Here is a 19,641-nt window from a genome sequence, read left to right on the forward strand (position 1 = left end):
TCCAATATCCACATGATGTAATAAAATTCCTCCTGATTTTCTTGCATAGCCTTAAATGCTGTTTTCATTCACATGTGTTATAATAACAAGCCAGATTTCACCTGCTTAACTTCAAATGGGAGTTTCTTTTCTATGAGTAGTTTAGTTACAGCAAGAGAAAGAGGTGGTTAAAATATCAGACAGAGGTTGGACTGAGGGTACTTTACGTGCCCCTTCCCTCTGACACAAGCTGTTGTGTTCCTGATTTACCTGGCAGTGGTGGCTGTGACCTGCTCCAGCCCTGAGTGTGTGCTCAGGGTCAGGGATCTAGCACTGCTGGAGTCCCAGTGGCTTCACTGGAACCAGGGTTCAAATTTTTTTACTTCCCTTCTAGCGTGATTCAATTAATAAATCAACAATCTGAAACTTCTGGTTATGGTATGACAGGAAAGATGCTTTCTGAGTGACGCACTTTTCAAGTCTACTAAGAGTGAAGAATGGTTTAATTGCTGAAGAGGCTGGGGCTGGCAATTAGTAACCACTGCTGGTTTTGTGCTGCTGATCTAACCACAGGAATTAGCAGTGGGTTCCTATTATTCACTGTTGCTGAACAGGGGAAGACTGATTTGAGTGGCTGCCCGCAGGAGGGGGGAAATGATACAGCCGAGCCCTCAGTGCTGAACGAGTACAGTGTGTGTCATTTTATGGATGGTTGGTATTGCGATGAGCTCTCTTTTAGGACCTATAGAAATCCTGTCTTGAAGTTACTATTGAAAGCAAATAACCAGAAAGAAAATATGCACAGTTGATAACTTAACGTGGGATGCAGCGTAACACAGTGAGCTGTAGTTATGGCGCCGGCTAATAAAGAATTGTTTGTTTGGAATATTTTACAAAGCTTGGTTTCTATAGTAACAATCATCAAGAATACTTTCAGCTTCAGAAATAACATCTGCTTGATGACTGATCTCAAATCTAAAGCCTTGTTTAAGTAAATAAGAGCCTATTTCTTCTGCTTATTGTGTTAGTTAGTGGCATTTTGATATGGGGAATTTATTTCCATGGCAGGAGCAACCTAAGACTGGGAAAAGTCTTGGGAAGGGGTGGGAGAAGGGAAGAGGAATCAAAAAACAAAGGTGAAATGCAAGCTTTACCTTATTAGCCTAATAGTAGTCCCTAATAGTAGTCTGTTGACTGAGTTACAGGACAAACATTCTTCTGTTTTAATTTTGGCAGTGGATTAAACATTATGCATAAAATGAGGTGAAGCAAAATCATTTCGTGAGGTATGAAAAATATATGAGGTGGAGTACAAAGCTTCATGGAATGCAATGACTTGAAGAAAACTCCAATGAAAAGTTCACAAATCTGTGAATTTTCAAGGAAACTCTCCAAAAAGATGGTCAATCTGCTGTGAAAATGGTGAAACTTTTGGAGAAAAAATATTTCAAGCATCATTGATGCTGCTAAATTTTACAATGTAAAATTTTAAGTGAGAACATTTCCTGAAGCAAATTAACAAGCTTTTCTGTGCTTTCATGCCATAAGGAATGGGGACCATAGAATTCAACATGAATCATGGCTTTCATTGTTAGTGGCTGTGTAGCACCTTACTGAAGTAAATAATAAAAATATAAAATATAAATACTAAATATTGAGAAACTCCTGCTCTGCCCTAAGAAACACACATGGAGCAGAAGTGTTAACTGAGCTGGACTATGTTTCCATACTATCCATTTTCCGATACCAGCGCTCAGCAGGCAAAGCAGGCTTGGGATATGGTGCTTTCTGAAAAAAATAAGACTTACTTTTCATGTAAGTGGAATAAGTAAGTGGGATTCAGCAAATCCAAAATCAGCAAATACTTTATACAGCAGATCTTTGCTGGTTTAGTAAAAAATGATGCAGATTTTGCAGTATTTTAAAGGACGGAGTCTTTTTCCTATTTTGTTAAATTAAAAAGAAAACAATCTGCCTTTTTAAAGAAAAAGTTATTCTGCCAGTTATGCTAAGCTAAAATGGGTAACATGCATAAATAATTTCATTCATGTGAATAATCCTGTTTGCTTTAATGCCACAGTTTCTCCAAGCACTAATTCTTGTGTGTCTAATTATTTGTCAGATTAAATCTTCTGAGTTTCATTTTTTATGCGTTTTCAATGAAGTTCCTAATATGTTTTTGACCATTCTAAGTACTAACAATCTTGATAGGGAGCATCTTGGAAAGCAATGTTAAGTGATAATACTTGAGTTTGAGTTTATTTCCATAATTTTTTGAGGAGACCGTTAAGAAATTAATAATATAGTGTCAGATTGGCAGCTGGTATAAGTCAGTGTAGTTCTGCTGTAACTCATGTGTTGTGCTGATTTAAGCAGCTGAGGATTATCTCACAGATAGAGATTTGAATTAATTAATAAGATTCAAGTGAGAAGCTGTACCCAATTATGCTTTCAGATTGGTGAATGGGCAGAGTAGGTGGCAGAGGTCCTCAAGAGAGGAAAGCGAGAGACACGTCTTGCAACACCTTTAAAGAGTCTGGTTTGTGCTTTGACAAGCCTGCCAGCCCACCCCCTCCCTTCCCACTTCGCTGGCAGCTACTACTGCCAAAACTGCCAGTCCATTTAACACCTGCTGCTGCTCCTACTATATAATACAGCAAAACTAGATTCCCTTTTTGGCCATCAAATACTTTTTCCTCAGGACAGAGGCCTTTTTGTTATTTGCTGCTGTTGGTGCAGCTAGGATCCAATCCACAACATCCACACATGGTCACTAGGATGAAAACGTCTGTAGATTCACAAATCTTAAACAGGGGTAACTTGTTTGAGAGAGTTTTTAGCTATGGTGTATGCATTTTACAGCTTTCCTTGAACCATGGCAAGGGCGATCAAAATCAAAGCTAGGTCATGCTTTCAGACGTTTAGTTTGTGGCCTCCCTACATTCAGTAAGCTTTGATCTGTGTAAGTTGTCATGATAGAAAGTAATTTGTTATTCTGGTGCCATTAGCATTTTTTCCTGCATTAAGAATATTGCCAAGTTTGCACTTTAATCCCTTTTGCTGACAGCTAGTTTTCACAATGTGTCTTGATTTAGTTCTCTTTTTTATTATTATGATTCCAGGTATAAATGCTTTAATTTATCATTCACTGGGAATTCTGCATGTGGCCAGGAGGTTACAAAAGAACTTTAGAAGGCATTGCTGAAGAAAAGTTCATTAAAAGTGTTTTTTTTGATGACATACGGTGTACTATATTTTTTTTCCATTTTTGCAAGAAAAGCAAAATACAGTATAATAATTTCAGGACATTTGCCTTTCTTAGCCCTTAAGTCTGGCATAGGTCTCTTAAATAATAATCAAACCATATATTTGATGATTCTAGGGTGCTGCACAGCTACAGGAATGAGATCTTTGTGGTCACAAAAGACACCTGCTAGTCAGAACTTTTGACTTCTGCTCAACATTCATTGTTGCAATGACAGATTAAATTTTTATGATTCACCCTGAGCAAAAAACAGCCCAAGTTTATCCACCTCGTGGACATTTTGGAAATCTGTAGCTGGCTCAGTCTGCATGCTCCCAACAAAAGTAACCTGTACTGTGCTCATCTTTAGCATAGCTTTCCCCTGTCTGTCACTGTAGCCACCCTTGTTAGCCTGCAAGTTAGGCAGAATTTAACCTGGCTCTAGTACTTCATCTCTCCCACCCTGAAAAGGCAGTAGTGACACTGAAGGGACCACGTTCTCTTCTGCTGGGCAGTCCAGGGTAAAGTTAACCCACTCTGAAATATGGGAGAGATGATCTAGTCTTACATAATCAGCCAAATTTCAAGCAGTGGTGGACTCAGTAATTCATCGCCAGAGAAATGTGAGTTTTCATGGACAAGAGCACCTGAAGTTGAATAGCGAAGAAATACGAGAATTCTCCATTTCTTATTTCTAGTCCTTGGAGATCCAACAGATATACCCATCTGGGAAACAAATGCCTATTAGCATCACTTCACTGCACGGTGCCACTTTGACTTACAGCATTTGAAGTGTCAGTAAGAAGAATTTACAGAAAAGTGTCTGGGGATACATGGTGCTTGGTATATGCCGCAGACAAAGGGTCTCAGGTGCTTTTCCCAACAGGATCTAGCTAGCTGCTGCCAAGATAAATTTCTCTTCACAGACTGGACGCTAGCATTGCCAGCCTTTAATCAGACTCATAGAGCTTAATCAGGGAATGTTCTGGAGGCTCTTGGGGATACCTCTGGCAGCAATCCAGTACAACTACTACACATACCATCCGCTGTAAGTTGTGTTCAATGTTTTCCAGATTAACCTGAAATTAGTCTTATTAATAGTCGAGACAGAAAAGTATGGCAAAACCAAGTTTATTTACCAGTATGAAGAGATAGGAGGCTGCTTACATGGACACACAGAAGAAGGAATGTGACGTGCCTTGCAGCTACCTGATATTTTGATTTAACTTCAATGTCTTGTGTTTTGTTCAGCCACTTGTGAAAGTCAAGAAAACTGCAGGGTGGTTCACAGAAGTGTCACTGTTCAGAAAAAGCAACCTCTAGGCAGTAGGATGAAAGTGGGATAGAAAACCTGACTTGGAGTTCTTTCTGGAAACCCTATTGAAAATAGATGTCTGCAGGTGTTCCTCATGGCTTTTTCTTAATAAATCGGTTTTAATCAGAATGTCATTTCATAACTCTCTTGCTAATGAAATGCTATATAGCATAGTATTAGGGTTTGAAACAAAGTCTCTTACTAGATTAACTGAATAAGTTTGCACATAAATATAGTTCTTATAATAAAAATACATCTCTTCTGGGCATAAACATTTTCAGATTAATACATAAATTTAACATCAATACATAATCTTTGATAACTAACAGCCCCATTCTACTCAGAAAAGAACGCAAAAAAGAATGCAGCGTATCACTGCAAGTTGATACGAGATAGGGAGGTAAGAAAATAACTTGAAGGATAACAATGAGCTTTGCTCACTGAGGCCGTAATCACAGCTTGGTAATCATAATGTGTTTTTATTGTTAGTTCTCCATTTTTCTTAAGGAAAAAAACCCCAACAATGTATTCTAAGATTTCCATGCCTATTTTGAAACAAAGATATTAATGGAGAATTATAGTCTGCTAACTCAACGGGGCAAAATTACTGTGGAAAGATAAGTCACTATTAAAAATGTAAGAAATATTAGTGTAATTTTGGTCAAGTTGCATTATGTTATCAATAAGCCTCCTGGCTCCGTTAGATGTTATAGAAATTTTCAGGGAAAACTGGATCATTCTCAAGGTCAAATAGAATTGGTAGAGTCCTCCCAGTAAATCAGTGCTGGATGGATGACTCAGTCACGAAAGCAAGGCAATTACCTCAAGTCTCTTTCAGTAGAGGCGGAAGAATTTTAAGGTACACCAGAATGTTCTCCAGCTTTTACTGTTGCAGGTAAAGTGGTTATGTACCTCGCACAGGTTAACAGGACCTCATAAAGCAAAGTTAGAAATTGCTGGAAAAATCCTCAGGCATAAGAAAGTGCAATGTAGAAGCCTGAAGCGTTGAGGACACTCAGACTCTGGGCCGTTCTTGTAGGTTTAAATGAGGTAAAGCTTTCCACTCACTAATTGCAGGAGAGAAACTTTACAGGATGAATTAATTGAAAATCTTTAGTGGATGCTTATAATTTCAGTAAAACCCTAGAGTCATATGCAGAACTGTGTTTCCTATGCCAGCCATGAAGCAATGTTCAGAACTCCAGCCTTGCTTATTTATTCTGTTGCTGTTTTATTGGTTTGGGTTTTTTTTGCCTTTTGCACTGTCATTAAGGTTCATTACTTATTGAATGAATCTGTGGAGACTACTGTCAAAACTTTCAGGTTGGTTGGAAGCTCATATTCAAAAGTATGTTAATGAACATTAGCTAATATATACCAAACATCTAGAATAATGATGCAGTTTAACACTGTTAGTCTAGGAAAAGAGCAGTACCGATTACGGTCCTTGCTTCTCTCCAAGGCATTGCCTTAGTTTCAGCACTCTAGAAGAAGTTCCAGTTTCTCCTTAGAGCAGCAGTGGGTGCTGTCAAAGCCTTCTGGTGGGAGGAGCAGACAGTGTTTCTTCATTCCTCTGATCTTACTGTTGGTTTTGATTCTCTTAGCAAATGACTCTGGAGAAAGCCAGGTAGGGATATGATGCAGGTTGGCTACAGGTGGGAGTCTTACATCTCATTCTCTTGGCAGGATCGCTGTGCTAGGCACATTTGGAGGTTCTCCAGGAAAATGGTCAAAGAAACCACCAAAAATAGATATCAATGGAATTCTGTGAATTCGAGAGAGTGAATTTTCTTTTCCTCCTTTGCACTGCTGAAGTCTTCCTTTACTGCACTGAAAATGGTGACAGCAATCATAGCATTTTACTCTGCATCTATAATGATAGGTCAGAGTATTTCGCCTCAAATAAACATTTAGTAAAAGCGGAATAGGAAAACCGGGAAAAATTCTCCTTCTGTGACAGAGTACCGTTGCCTTCAACAATTTTTTAAAGGAAAGTAGCTACAGCTGTATTGTAAAGCCTCATTGGATAATGTGTTTCTAAAACAGGTACCTTGATCAAGCTGTATGAGTATGCAGGGAAGCTGCAGACATGCCATAGAATCCAGAGTGGGAAATAAGACAGACCAGGATGGGCCTGAGCAGGGAGATGAGATCTTCAGCTTTTGGGAAAATTTTAATATTGAAACAAAGATTAAAAGGATTTTTTTACACATAGATATCTGAATTTGACTAAATCCAGCTTGGGTACTCAAGTGCTTTTCTGAATCTGAGACTTTCTTATCACAAATAAATCAAGAAAGCCAGAAAATAGTCGAAGTGTTCAGGAAAGAAACCTGAAGCTAGGAGAAGCTAAGAAGTGAATGCTGTAATATAACAGTCTAAATTTTACCTTTCCTCTTTTTCTCCATTCATTACCTCTTCAGAGGACAGTCTTGTTTGTTGTTTTCTTCTACCCCTCTGAAATCTTGCACATTGAACTCCAGAAAAGTGGCTATTTACATTCCAAGCCAGGTACTAATCCTCTCACAACAACAGTTTTGATTGTTTATTTGCCACGCCATCAAGTTTAGTTTACGTGGAATTCACCAGATTAATTCTGTTTTAATAATATGATTAAAAACTAAGTTTAAATCAGCATCATTTATTACTAAAATAAAAATTATAAGTTGAGCTGGTTTTTTTAAGACAAAGATAAGTTGCTTAATTTATAATGAATTCTTGTAAGCGGTACTAAGACCATTTTAGTTAGGAAACATTACAGTGATTAATGCATAGTTGTTTGCATCTTAATACTTGATTTATATATCAGATCTGTATTTGTGCACACTGTCAAACTTTATTCTGTTCTTGTCAAAATACTTATTACTGCTGACAGGTGTAACATGCTCACATTAATCCTTAATTCCTTGATTCAATTTTCTAATTGCTTTTTTGGCATGAGTTTGGAGCCATTTAGTCTTACGTGATCTATTTGTCTTAGGGTATAATAATGCACTTTCTAAAATTGCATGTCCCTGACTTAGAATGCTGAGTGGAAAATACAGAGAGATTATTACTTTGTACTGAAAATCCAAACTTTTACAGCACTTCTGTGAGACACCGCTTCTTGGAATACAGATAGGGTCAAAACACTTTATGCTTTTCATCTTCCCATATTCACAGTATTATCTGTTTTCATTGATAGATGCAAATCAATGCTGAAGCTTCAATGCATTTCCCCCAAAGAAAATCTGAACTCTTATAGCCCATCAATGAATGTCCCTTTATTCATCGTTGTGTTCCCCTGCACTTCTCACCTCTTCATGCTGCTGCCTTCTGTGGCCCATCCTGCCCTCCAAGAGCGATGGAATACGCCAGCCACCTGCTTTTTGGTCTGGAGTCTTAAAGATGCTCATTTGTGCTATTCCTAAATAGCCAAATAACACAATGCAAGATTTGTTGGGTTTTTCAATACTTAAATAACAAAATAAACCTGTTTTGTTACTTTCTTGTCACTATAAAGCAGATGTGCTAAGTTACTTAGGCAGAAATTTTTTTAATAGAGGTGTGAATACGATGACATTTGTTTTTATGCCAGGAACAGTAGTATTACCATGTTCTTTGAATAGGAAAAAAAAAAATTAAGTCAAAATTCGTTTCCTATAGCAACAGATCAAGGGTGAGCAAAGAATCTTCCCAAAGCTTAATAATTCCTCACAAAGCCACCCAGGCGGCTGGACTTTGTCTAAGTCTTTGCAGGACTTACAGAAAAAAAATCAGAGATTCATTAAGGTTCGAAAAGACCTCAGCCCAGCTCCATTTTGCCTACTAAACTATGTCTTGAAATGCCACATCCACACATTTTTTTAACCTCAGGGGATGGCACCTCCACTATTTCCCTGAGCAGCCTGTTCCAATGCCTCACCACTCTTTTTGATAAAGTTTTCCTAATATCCAATCTAAACCTCCCCTGGTGCGACTTTAGTCTATTTCTTCTCATGCTATCCCTTGCTACCTGGGAGAAGAGACCAGCACCGACCTCAATACAACTTCCTTTCAGGGAGCTGCAGAAAGCAATGAGGTCTCCCCTCAGCCTCCTCTTCTCCAGGCGAAATAATTCTAGTTCCCTCAGCCACTCCTCCTAACACTTGTTCTCCAGCCCCTTCCCCAGCTCTGTTGCCCTTCCCTGGACATGCTCCAGCTCCTCAATGTCCTTGTTGTGAAGGGCCCAAAACTGAACACAGGATTCGAGGTGCATCCCCACCAGCACCAAGTGCAGGGGTACAAATCTGAAGAATGTCGAACTTTTCTCTGATAAAAATCTAGGACCCCAGGAAGATGACTTCTGACACTTGTTTTCTGTGAATAAAGTTATGACTACGCATTTAAATTGTGGATAAAACCTTATCTCTTCTTTTTTCTTTTATTCTCTGATTTACTGCCTTCCCTCTCCACTTATTTCTTCTTTCTACATCCACTGACATACTCTTCTCACTATCAACAATAATATATGTTCCTTCATCCTTTTATTACTTCCTGGTTTCTATCCCTTTCTGTTTCACCTTCCCAGCTGACATACCTCTTTCTCTCTGTCATAGTCTGTGGAAGAAAAGGAATAGAAGAGAAAAATGTTGTTTAATAAGGAAGTGTTTGGTTATTCTGTCCTCCACTGATAAAGTTTTATTAACTCTGTGATTGTCGTTTTTGCTTCTTGGCAAAAACGTAAGTCACTTTCTGTACGGGGGAGGGAGGTAAGATAATTCAAGCAAGTAAATCATGGTAGCTAAGTGCTTTGGGCAAACAAACATGTGCCTTATCTCTTCCAAAAAACCCGTGGAAAATGCATGATAAATGGCACATTTCAGAGAACATGTTATGTTGCTGTGAAAGAACTTTGATTCATGGTTATGTATTTATCTTTAAACAACTGACAGACCTTAGGGTATCTAAATTATTATCATTTGCTCTATGCTTCCATGGTTTTTTTGCTAGTGAATCTGAATGATGTGAGGCAAGATAAAGCATCTGCTTTTTCACACCTAACATTCTATAAGGAGCAAATAATAAGTACAAATATAAAAATCTTACTGTATTTGATTTTTGGATGATGTCCTCTAAAAATATTTATCAGGAGTAATTTTCTTCAATTTTGTCTTGAAAAGCTTTAGTATACACTTCAAACAGAAGGGGATGGGGCCTGTTAATGAGAGGCTTTATGTTACACAGCAATAGAAAATATCTTCATTTTGATTTATAATAAAGTAATTATTTACTAAGTTAAAAAGGCACAATGGTAAATTTGTTCCTTTCAGTTGTGTGGCTGCATAAATTATTTTCTGAATTACATTTTGAAATGAAGATTTCATCTTGCCTACTTTTTCAAATAGAAAGGAATCTTGTTATGTGATTTGCTGTTGTGATGACTTAGTAAAGATGACTTAAATATTATTGCTGCTTGCATCAGTAATATCAACTATTTTAATTGTAAATGCTGTATTAGGATTCGGGTGCTGCTGTTCTAGTATAGAGTCAAAGATGGTCAATCATACTAAATGCAAAGGTATTTGTAAAATCTATTTATCATATTAGTCCATACATGGGAGTCACTGATAAACCACCTCTGCAGTTAATGGCACTCTGTCCATGGACGTGAAGAGCACCTGGTCTGTTCCATTAACAGCGTCTGTTGCAGGAACTTTCCTAGAACTGGAAAATCTGTTTTGCACAGAAGATACAGGAGCAGGGCCAGTGCAGGGTGAGGTAGGGAGCTCATGGTTGAAGTGAGATGAACTTAGCTATCTTGGGGCTGCATCCTTGTCTGTTTAGTTGAGGAAGAGAGATAGAGGTAGGACTGCTGGAATGCAGGGGTGTGTATTTAGGTCCAACAGGAGCGATTTGAGTGTGTGACAGTTGGGAAGCCTAAGATTTTGACAACTGGAAGTGCTGCAGGTAGCGAGGTCTAAGCTGGACTGCCATCCATCTTTGTATGTTATGTTTATTTTATGTTATGTTTATATTATATCATTCAATGCCTACGCATGTCTGATTAATTTAAGCCACCTAGGGCACAGACTGGCTGCTAATCTGAATGATCTTATCAAGGCCCTTTTCTATAGTAAATATTATGATCGGAGGAATTACCATTATTTTTGCATGGTTATTGTTATATTGCCCTTCAACACGTGTAAGTCACAGAAACCTTAAAAAGAAAATTTTCTCACGCCTTTCTTTTTCAACAATCCACTCATAATACTTTTGTGAATGTGAAATCAGTGTTGCTAATATTAGTCAGGTTCTTGTTCTGTTCCCCCCCTTTTCTGCATTGCTTTTAGTGTAGAATGATACCATCTAGCAATGTCTAAATGTTTTGTTGATAATAGGTCCATGGCATAAATATATGCCAGCTTTCACTAGTTCAGAATCTTTTCTCTTCATCTGTTCCTTTGCTGTACGCTGAGCTAATACATTATAAAAAAAATATTATTAAATGCTGCAAATCCAGTGCACTGAGTTTAGAAAATCTTTATGTTGTTTTTAAAGTTTTTTGGGTTTTTTTTTTTGGCTGAAGCTTTGGAGGTTTCAAATTTCTGTTTAAACATTTGGTAAAGTTTCAGTGAATGTAAGTTGTCATTCATTATGTCACGGCGATTTTAAATTTGGTGACATTCCTCACCCAAGTTATTTTTAATTCTATCACCTCACCTAAATCTACAGAAATATATTTCAAATATGGCCATAAAGTAAAAACTAAGTATATTTACCTGATGTTAAATTTATTGCTGTGTTCCCTGTTTCCTTATCTTCACTGAGCAATAATAAATGTTTGTTACTTGGAGGTAGAAAAATAGAAAATCATAATTGCTTTACATGATGGAAACGCCTCTGTTTTCTTTATATCTAGTACTTTGTAGTGTATTAAACTTGGCCAAAGTATCATTTTTCTTAGTATATTTGTATCAGTTGACATTTATATATACATTGCATTTTGTTATGTAAATGGAAAGTCTCATGGCTTTGAATTTTGAATCAAAACATCAAACTTGTATTTTGCCGTGGAACATGACAGACATTCTAAAAATTTACAAACAACAAAAAGAAACAAATGCTTATGCTAATTTTGACCTAATGTTTTTAGAAATATCTTCAGTGCTTGACAAAACGTTTAAGCTCTCCTAAGTGAAATGCCTATCTCTTAGTGAGCACAAAATAGGGAAACATGTATATACAGGAGCATTGTAAATCGTGACATTAGAAACTTATTCTTCTATGGCTTTGCAGGCTGCTCTGCTTTTTTCCAGCTCCTAGTGTCCTCAGTCTTGGTAACTTGAAAACAGCGTGGCAGCAAATCATTTAGTCGAAAGCTAGATGCAAATTAAAAGATCTATGAGGTCCAACACAAAAAAAGTTGAGACTGTGCCTTTGATTCTTTTTACTTAACAAATTAAGAAAATTAACTACAATCACCTTCAAAATAGTTCCCTTCTGAGCTGATGCACAGCTGCATATGATGCTGCCAATGTTCAAAGCAAGTCTACACATCATTTTCTGATAGGCTGTTGAGAATCTTCATCTTTTTTGTTTTCACGTCTTCTGACAACAAAAAATGGGTTCCTTTGAGCACGGACTTGGTCTTTGGGAATAAGCAGAAATTATAGGGAGCTATGTCTGGGAATAGGGTGAGTGCTCAGGCGCAGTGATCTTGTTATTACCTAAAAACTGCTTCACAGATAAAGCGTTGTGGGCTGGTACATTGTTGTCATGTTAACTTGCTGTTCACTCTTGCACACTGACGTTTTCCAACTGATGGTAAGAAAATGGCTGTTTTTGAACACACGTCCACTTGTACAGAGTATAAAGATTGAGTTGAGCCTTGTCTCACTATGACAGGATAGCACATGTTCTATAACTATATCTTTGTCTCTTCCTTCCCACTCTTGGTTCCTGAACTATAGGATTAGTCTCCATTTTTTCTGTGTTGGACCTTGTATATAGTTAATAAAAGATAAATGTTTGGTAACAACATGTACCTCCTGCCAGCAAAACCATTTTTACCACAGTTTTATGTAAGACAAAGTACGAGGATGAATGCACAGGAGACATTTTCTGAAACTTTCTAGGTTTATTTAAATGTAGAAACACTACACCTGTTTCAAAAAAACTCAGGAGGGTCCTATCTCAAAGAAATAATTTGCTTATCAGGACAGATGGAGAAGGCAGACCTACAGGTCTGGGAAACTCTGTGTATACTATTGATTTTGCTCTCATTTTATGGTTTTGGCATTGGGAGGGCAAGTTAATGGATGCTGTTGAAGCACTGTCCTTTCTCATGGGTACTTATTAGATTAGAGGACATTCTGGTATTTAAGACACTAGTGTGTATACCAAAAGGTTTTGCCATTTTCTTTGAGCTTTCAGAGGTTCATATCACTAAATTTAGTCAGCTATAAAATCGAAAGTATAATTTTGTTGCCTTTATGTTAATTTCATTTTTTCTGTTTGGTTAGATGTGCAGTGTGGGCTGTTAAAGTCAGTTATCGGGGATAGGACAATCAAAAATCAAAGAACTATATAGGAAAGATATCTTTCTACTGTTACAGCAGATCTTAAAATAAATTAATGTAGTACAAGTAAAAATGTAAAGGAAATCTCAGACATTACATAGTTATATTCCTTTTTCAGGGTGCTCCTAAACCGATTGCCATTGAGCCATGTTCAGGAAACAGAGCTGCAGTCCTCACGGTATTTTTATGTCTGCCCAGAGGATCATCAGGAGTTCCACCCCCTGGTCAGTCAGGTAAGTCTTGTGTTGGTGAGTGTCATGTCTGTCCTCGTGCAATGCAGGTTACTTGGACAAATGTACCCACACAGATACAAAATAATGGTGCAGCACATGAATACAAGAAACTACACAGTCAAGCTGATGTTAAGTTTAATGAGGAATTTTTGTTTAGAATTTCACGGAGTTACAGAATGATCAGAGTCGGAAGGGACTTCTGGAGCTCATCTAGTCCAAGCCCTCTGCTAAAGCAGGTTCACCTGGAGCAGGTTGCATGTGTGTGGGCAGGTTTGAATGTCTCCAAAGAAGGAGATTCCACAGGCTCCCTGGGCAGCCTGTTCCAGTGCTCTGCCACCCTCACAGGAAAAAAGGTTTTCCTCATGTTCAGGTGGAACGTTCTGTGTTCCAGTTTGTGCCAATTACCCCTTGCCCTGTCTCTGGGCACTGTTGAGAAGAGTCTAGCCCCATTGTCTTGAGACCTGTCCATTAAATATTTATAAGCATTAGTGAGGCCCCCTCTGTCTTCTCTTCTCCGTGCTAAACAGACTCAGGTGTCTCAGTCTCTCCTCATAAGAGAGGTGCTTCAGTGCACTAGTCATCTTTGTGGCCTCCACTGGACTCTTCAGTAGTTCCTTGTCTTTCTGGAGCCAAGGAGACCAGACCTGGGCACAGGACTCCAGATGGGGCCTCAATAGGGCAGAGTGAAGGGGGAAGAGAACCTCCCTCAGCCTGCTGGCCACACTTTTCTTAATGCATCCTGAGATACCATTGGCCTTCTTGGCCATGAGGGCACATTGCTGGCTCATAGATTGTTTTCCACCAGGATTCCCAGGTCCTTCAGCCTCTAACCTGTCCTGATTCAAAGGGTTATTCCTCCCTAGGAAAATGTAGTATTTTTGATGTCGTATCCCAAATAAAAAATCTGGTGATCACACTAGGCTGGTGGACAACGATGTCTCATTAGCACTTCCTGAAATAATGTGTGTGCATGCCAACATTCTTCAGCCTAGTCTTGTAGGAAAAAAGAATTTCAGATGGAAACGCTTTTAGAGTTTCTGTTCAAGTTGCTGTAAATGAAGCTTCACAGGGAATACTAGTGAGTATTTTCAGTTCATTTTTATGTTTAGTGCACTAACTTCTAGTTAAGTTCCTTTACACCACAAATACCTATGTTGTGCTGACCAGGACTCAATTGAAATATTACCTTTTCCCAGAATGCCTATTGGATGAAACCTGGGATTGTATGAGTGGACATGTGTACTCCATTAGGAAGGTGTTCACTTTGGAAATGATCCCAGCTCGTTTTAAATAAGCATTTACACTGTCTGGAAGCATTTCTGGTAATTTACCTTATCTGATCTATGCTAAATAGCCATTCTTATAAAATACTTCCTAAACAGGAGGTACCTAAATACACTTTTTAATTATTTAAGTAATTACCTGCAGAGATGTGATACAAAATGGTCTTGACAACAAAGTTGAGACAGTAATTTGGCGCCGCCCAGATGATCAGTTTACTATTTCAGGACTCACTGGCGCTGTTGCCAAAATCAACACCTTTGTAATGAGCAGGAAGCTGCGTGGTATGTGCCCAAAAATACTCCCTTAATCCAGGAAATATGCTTTAAGACTAACTTTTATTATTGAAAGCCAAAAAGATATCCTTTTAACCTTCAAAAATCCATTTAAGAGATTAAAAAGTATTGAGTAATGATGATGGGGGCAAAGTCAGTTGACTTATGCTGGAAATAAGCTCAGCTGAGTGTTCTTTCTTCTCCCTTTGGCCCGATGACTGCCTGTTATTTATTTGGGGATTTTAGTTCATTTTTTGAGGGGGAGGGAAGTTATACTTTTTTTTGCCCCCTGCTGAGTCCTGAGGTGTCAATTCAGTTCTTAAAATGCTGTTTATTGCATGGAATATAATTTCTGGAAGTGCTGTGGAAATAAAAGTGTTACTGATGCTTTGATGTTTTGTCAAATACATTTCCTGGAAGAAGTATATAAGTGCTCTGAAGAGAGCAATGAAGGAGGAAGGATGTTTTACGTATTCCCTGTTCATGTCTTAAGGAAATGAAAAAGAAACTAAGGTGTTTATAGTCACACAACAAAGAAAAACATTATGAAAGGAAATTAAAAGTAATTGTTGAAATTGGAGCTTGTTTTTTCTGTTTTCAAATTTACCTGTGATGTGGGTTTTGGCAGTAAAAATGTATTTATCGAGTTTCTTCATAATCAGCTTCTATTTACTATATAGAAGTTTTTTTAACGTAATTGCTGTTCTTTGCTATGTGTAAAACGTGGATGGAATAGACTTTTTGAATGAGGAGCTGGGTTCAACCACCCAGCAGATGTGTCATTTTGAATGCTTCTCAATCTATGAAAGCAAACACCTTTTTTTCACAAGTTTTACGTCCTGCTGTTCTGCTCCATCCTCTTATTACTATGCCTTCCATTGGCTTCACAGGCTTATATTTCAAGTGCTGTTCCTCCTTTTGTTATTATGGTATTGGTCAGCCATTTAGTATTTAAATATATCTAAAATTTTTAGTCTCACAATTTTCACTTCATTTAGGGCCAAAAGCAAACAGTAATGCTTGGTGTATGTAACTGTGCTGATTTAACCATTAATTTATATCAGATTATACTGCTATAATTGTGGTTTTTTTCTTGTGTATAATGAATTTTGGTACTCCTGGATTGCTTTCACTGTATGTAACCATGCGTAGTCTAGGTGGAAGCAATTATGCAAGTTTGTTGGCATACCAGTAGATCTAGTGATTCACTTCATTCCTGTCCTGCAGCACTACCTGCTGCTTCTTTCCTGGGCTTCCTGGGAGCAGACGTTGTGAACTGTGCCAGGTTATTTGAAATGATGTGGAAGCTTTGTGTAGCAGGCATATGTTTGCTAAGCAGTTGGTTTCCCTTATGACCTAAGCTAGGTTAAAACAATGATATTTAGGTGGATGGAAGGAGTGTGTTTGGTAATTGTGTCTCGCCAAGTAATTTTGGAATCCTCTGCTACTTGCAAATAACCATCTTCAAGCTCATTGGGATCATTCTAGGATAAAACTGACTGTGTCTCAAACATATTTGTGTAAATGATACATCAACAATACTGATTCTCAGTTCTCAACGAGAGACCGGAGGTTTCATTTCTTAAATACATAATGTATGAAGTATAGGAAGGAAATGCCTGTAGTGTTCTGCATTACTTTTTCTCCATAATCAAGAAAGCTAATTCTTTCCACAGTTAACTAGTTTACTCTCTGCTGGACTTGTTAGAGTTGTATTCTTGTGTTTTTAAGATCTGAATTCAATCAGCTGTGTGTTTTACTTGTTTCAAAGGTTTACATTAACAAATATTTTGTTGAAAAGTATCTCTGAATATTAAAAAAACCAAACCCACAAACTAATGTAAAGGTTACCCTTTCTGCAACATATGTTCTATACTTCACCTTTATCGGCATCTGGAAGAAAAGTTGAAACTACAGATGGTGGGCTTTGGCCAAAGGCTATGCAAGGCAAAAACTTCTCTGGGAGAGACCATATGTCCCAGTGGAGAAATGAGTGCTGTCTACTTCCTGCAGAAAATGATCAGAACTTTACAGGCTTTTGACAGCATTATTTGGTTCTAAGTGCTAATCCTAGAAGTATGCAAGTGACAGTGAGGTTGACAGGATTAAACTGCTTAAAAATAATATGCAGTATAAATTAAGTTTCGTACAGATTTGTGGTATAGATTCAGATGAAATACTGATAAAAATGAGTTTGCTGAGATGAAAAGGCCACTATTCATAGTGACATGCTTTGAAAAGGAACTTTTTGGAGAATTAAACATCCTGAAAATCTGGGAAGTTAATAAATGTTATCAACGTAGCAGGTTAGGTCTAGCACAGTAGACCTTACATTTCCTTTTAGGTATAAGTTCTTAAGAGGAACCTAACACTTCAATGGTAATTCTTAAAAGTAACAACTGTTTTTAAATGAAACTTTGTTTGGATTAAGGCAGAAACAAGAAACACATAATAGATTAGAATGATCACTGAAAAATGTTAAGGACATTTAGCAGTAATAAAAACTAAATTTCTCAATTTTTGGTTGACTGATAGAACATGGGTTTTCTTCATTCTTTAGTTGCCCCATTGGCTGTATCTTACTAGAGTTAACGGATTCCTAGGTTAAAAAAAAAATCAGTTCTCAGAAAAATTCATGTGTTTATTAATATGCACGTATCAATGTGTGCGCATATCAGAAAAATCACTTGTTCAAGCATTTATGTGCAGATTATAATATGTGATATACATATTTCTTGAAGATTTTGTGACATGTTGGAAGCTAGAGATCATCTATTCTTGCTGTAATGTCTGACCCCATGCTTTAAATAGCTTAAACTCTTCCTAATATCAAAGGTGATCTAAAAACGAGAGCAGCTGCAACCAGACCTTTAGAAAGAACCAAATTATACATCTCAAAGGGTATTGAAAAAGAACCCAAGCTAGACAATAAAAATAAAAATTAACAAGAGGATAACATATTAATTATTTAATGCAGAAAAAGGTGCCAATGAATTACTCACAGTGGAAAGACCAAGAATAACTCCTTTGAGGTCTTCATACAGCTCTGGTTATATATTGGGCAATGCAGAAAGAATAGCTTGTTAGTATGACAAACTCTTCTTTTAAAAGAACTGTGATCATATCATCATTATTATTATTAAAGCCAGCTCAGTCCCACACTTTAAGGTAACAAGGTATTGTACAATAAGTTTATAAAACTCTATGATACTTGCATTGGTTTTGTTGCATTGAAATTAGAAGATTAGAGCATTTCAAAATAATTCAGAACCAAAGGATGTAATTTGTGAATTATTTACAGGTTATGTTACTTTCACACTGCAAAATTTCCCTATCTACCAAGCAGGTAAAAGTGGTAGAGCACCCAGGAGAGGTGCTTTGCTATTAAGACTGTGAGCTGAATGGTCTCTGAAGGTGTGTGTATGCGAGTGTCTCTCTGTTAAACCACAGAGGATGTTTAACATCTAGATGTCTATGACTAGGTGAGATAAATCTAACTTAATAGTTAAAAGAACATTTATGAATTAAAATCAAGAACTAAGTAATATATAGTAACTGATAAGCAATTTCAGTGGAAATAATTCTGTAGTGGAAGTTGTGGAATGTACGTCCTGGAAGACAGCATGCAATATTGTATTGCTACAAATATAAATGAAGGTAGAAAAATTTCATGTTTGCCAGGCCTCTCCAACAGTGCTATCTAGAAGTTACTTTCTGATATCCTTGAATCAAAACAGAATTTCATGTAATTCTGGCTGCACTAACTGTGGTGTTCAATCCTACTTAATCAGCAAACTACAGTAGGATCACAGAATCAATAAAATTACCATGCCATCTGCCTTCCCTGTACACACTACCATAATGCATAACGACTCATTAAGTGTTCTACAAGACAATTAGCTCTGGATGGGGATCTTCAATAACAAAGCTTTCTTGGTTCTATTTCTAATTTTCTCAGATTAAAATGCAATAAATGGTAATACATATCATGAAAGGCTCTCTAGTATAAATATGAAGTAACAAATAGTTTTAGTAGATTTTTATTTTATGATATTACTCAATTGTTCTGACCCTTGGAAACCAAATCACAGGTTAGGGTTTTGCATAAGTGGAATGATTTCATGTGCATACTTATCTTGGTATGCAGTGAAATAGTTGAAGGCACACACCAAGGCTGAGTAAATCCCATGAATTTCTACCTGCTGCAAAATCATTTCTTGCTCACTCCCTTCATACTTGCAAATAAAGTCAGCAGGGCTGCAAGTTAAGTAAATATTTTCTTATAGAAAAACATTAAAGATATTGACGACAATATACTGTAGTTAAGATGTACAGAAGATGATTACTGTAAGCACAGATCTTATGTCTATTTGTGAATTTCCTATGGTCTTTTCTCATGTTGGAAGGCAGGATACTAAAGGAGTGATAATACAAGACTAATTAATGAAAAAGTTAATAAGAGAATAGAAATTGAATTGTACAGTGTGACATATGGAGCACCCATTATTAAAGGCCTATGTGTACTTGTGGAGGGGTCTAGCGTTTCTCATATACTCAAAGGGCAAAGGCAAAAGAAATACAGAGAAACATCTGAATGTGATTCTACATTAGCAGGCATATCCCTGTATCCACCATATATCCACCTATGGAAAAGCTCCTCACTCTAAGTAGTAGTGAAGCTGAAGAGTCAAGGGTGAACTTCAGAGGTTATTTCCAAAGAACAACTTAACCCCTTGTCTTTCAGGAGTACATATTCTGGTACAGTATTTCAGGT

The 19,641-nt window shown here is 37.4% G+C and overlaps 1 protein-coding gene across 2 annotated transcripts in view; it reads left to right on the forward strand.

Moving 5' to 3' along the window:
* Positions 1-19,641, forward strand: part of ATRNL1 (attractin like 1) — a 491,214-nt gene that overhangs the window by 425,768 nt on the left and 45,805 nt on the right. For both annotated transcript variants that reach the window (XM_069863707.1, XM_069863708.1), the window contains one exon: positions 13,197-13,311. In XM_069863707.1, the coding sequence (XP_069719808.1) occupies positions 13,197-13,311 (115 nt within the window). The remainder of the gene's footprint in view (positions 1-13,196; positions 13,312-19,641) is intronic.

This window comes from Phaenicophaeus curvirostris, chromosome 9, assembly GCF_032191515.1.
Source record: "Phaenicophaeus curvirostris isolate KB17595 chromosome 9, BPBGC_Pcur_1.0, whole genome shotgun sequence".
Lineage (NCBI taxonomy): Eukaryota > Metazoa > Chordata > Aves > Cuculiformes > Cuculidae > Phaenicophaeus > Phaenicophaeus curvirostris.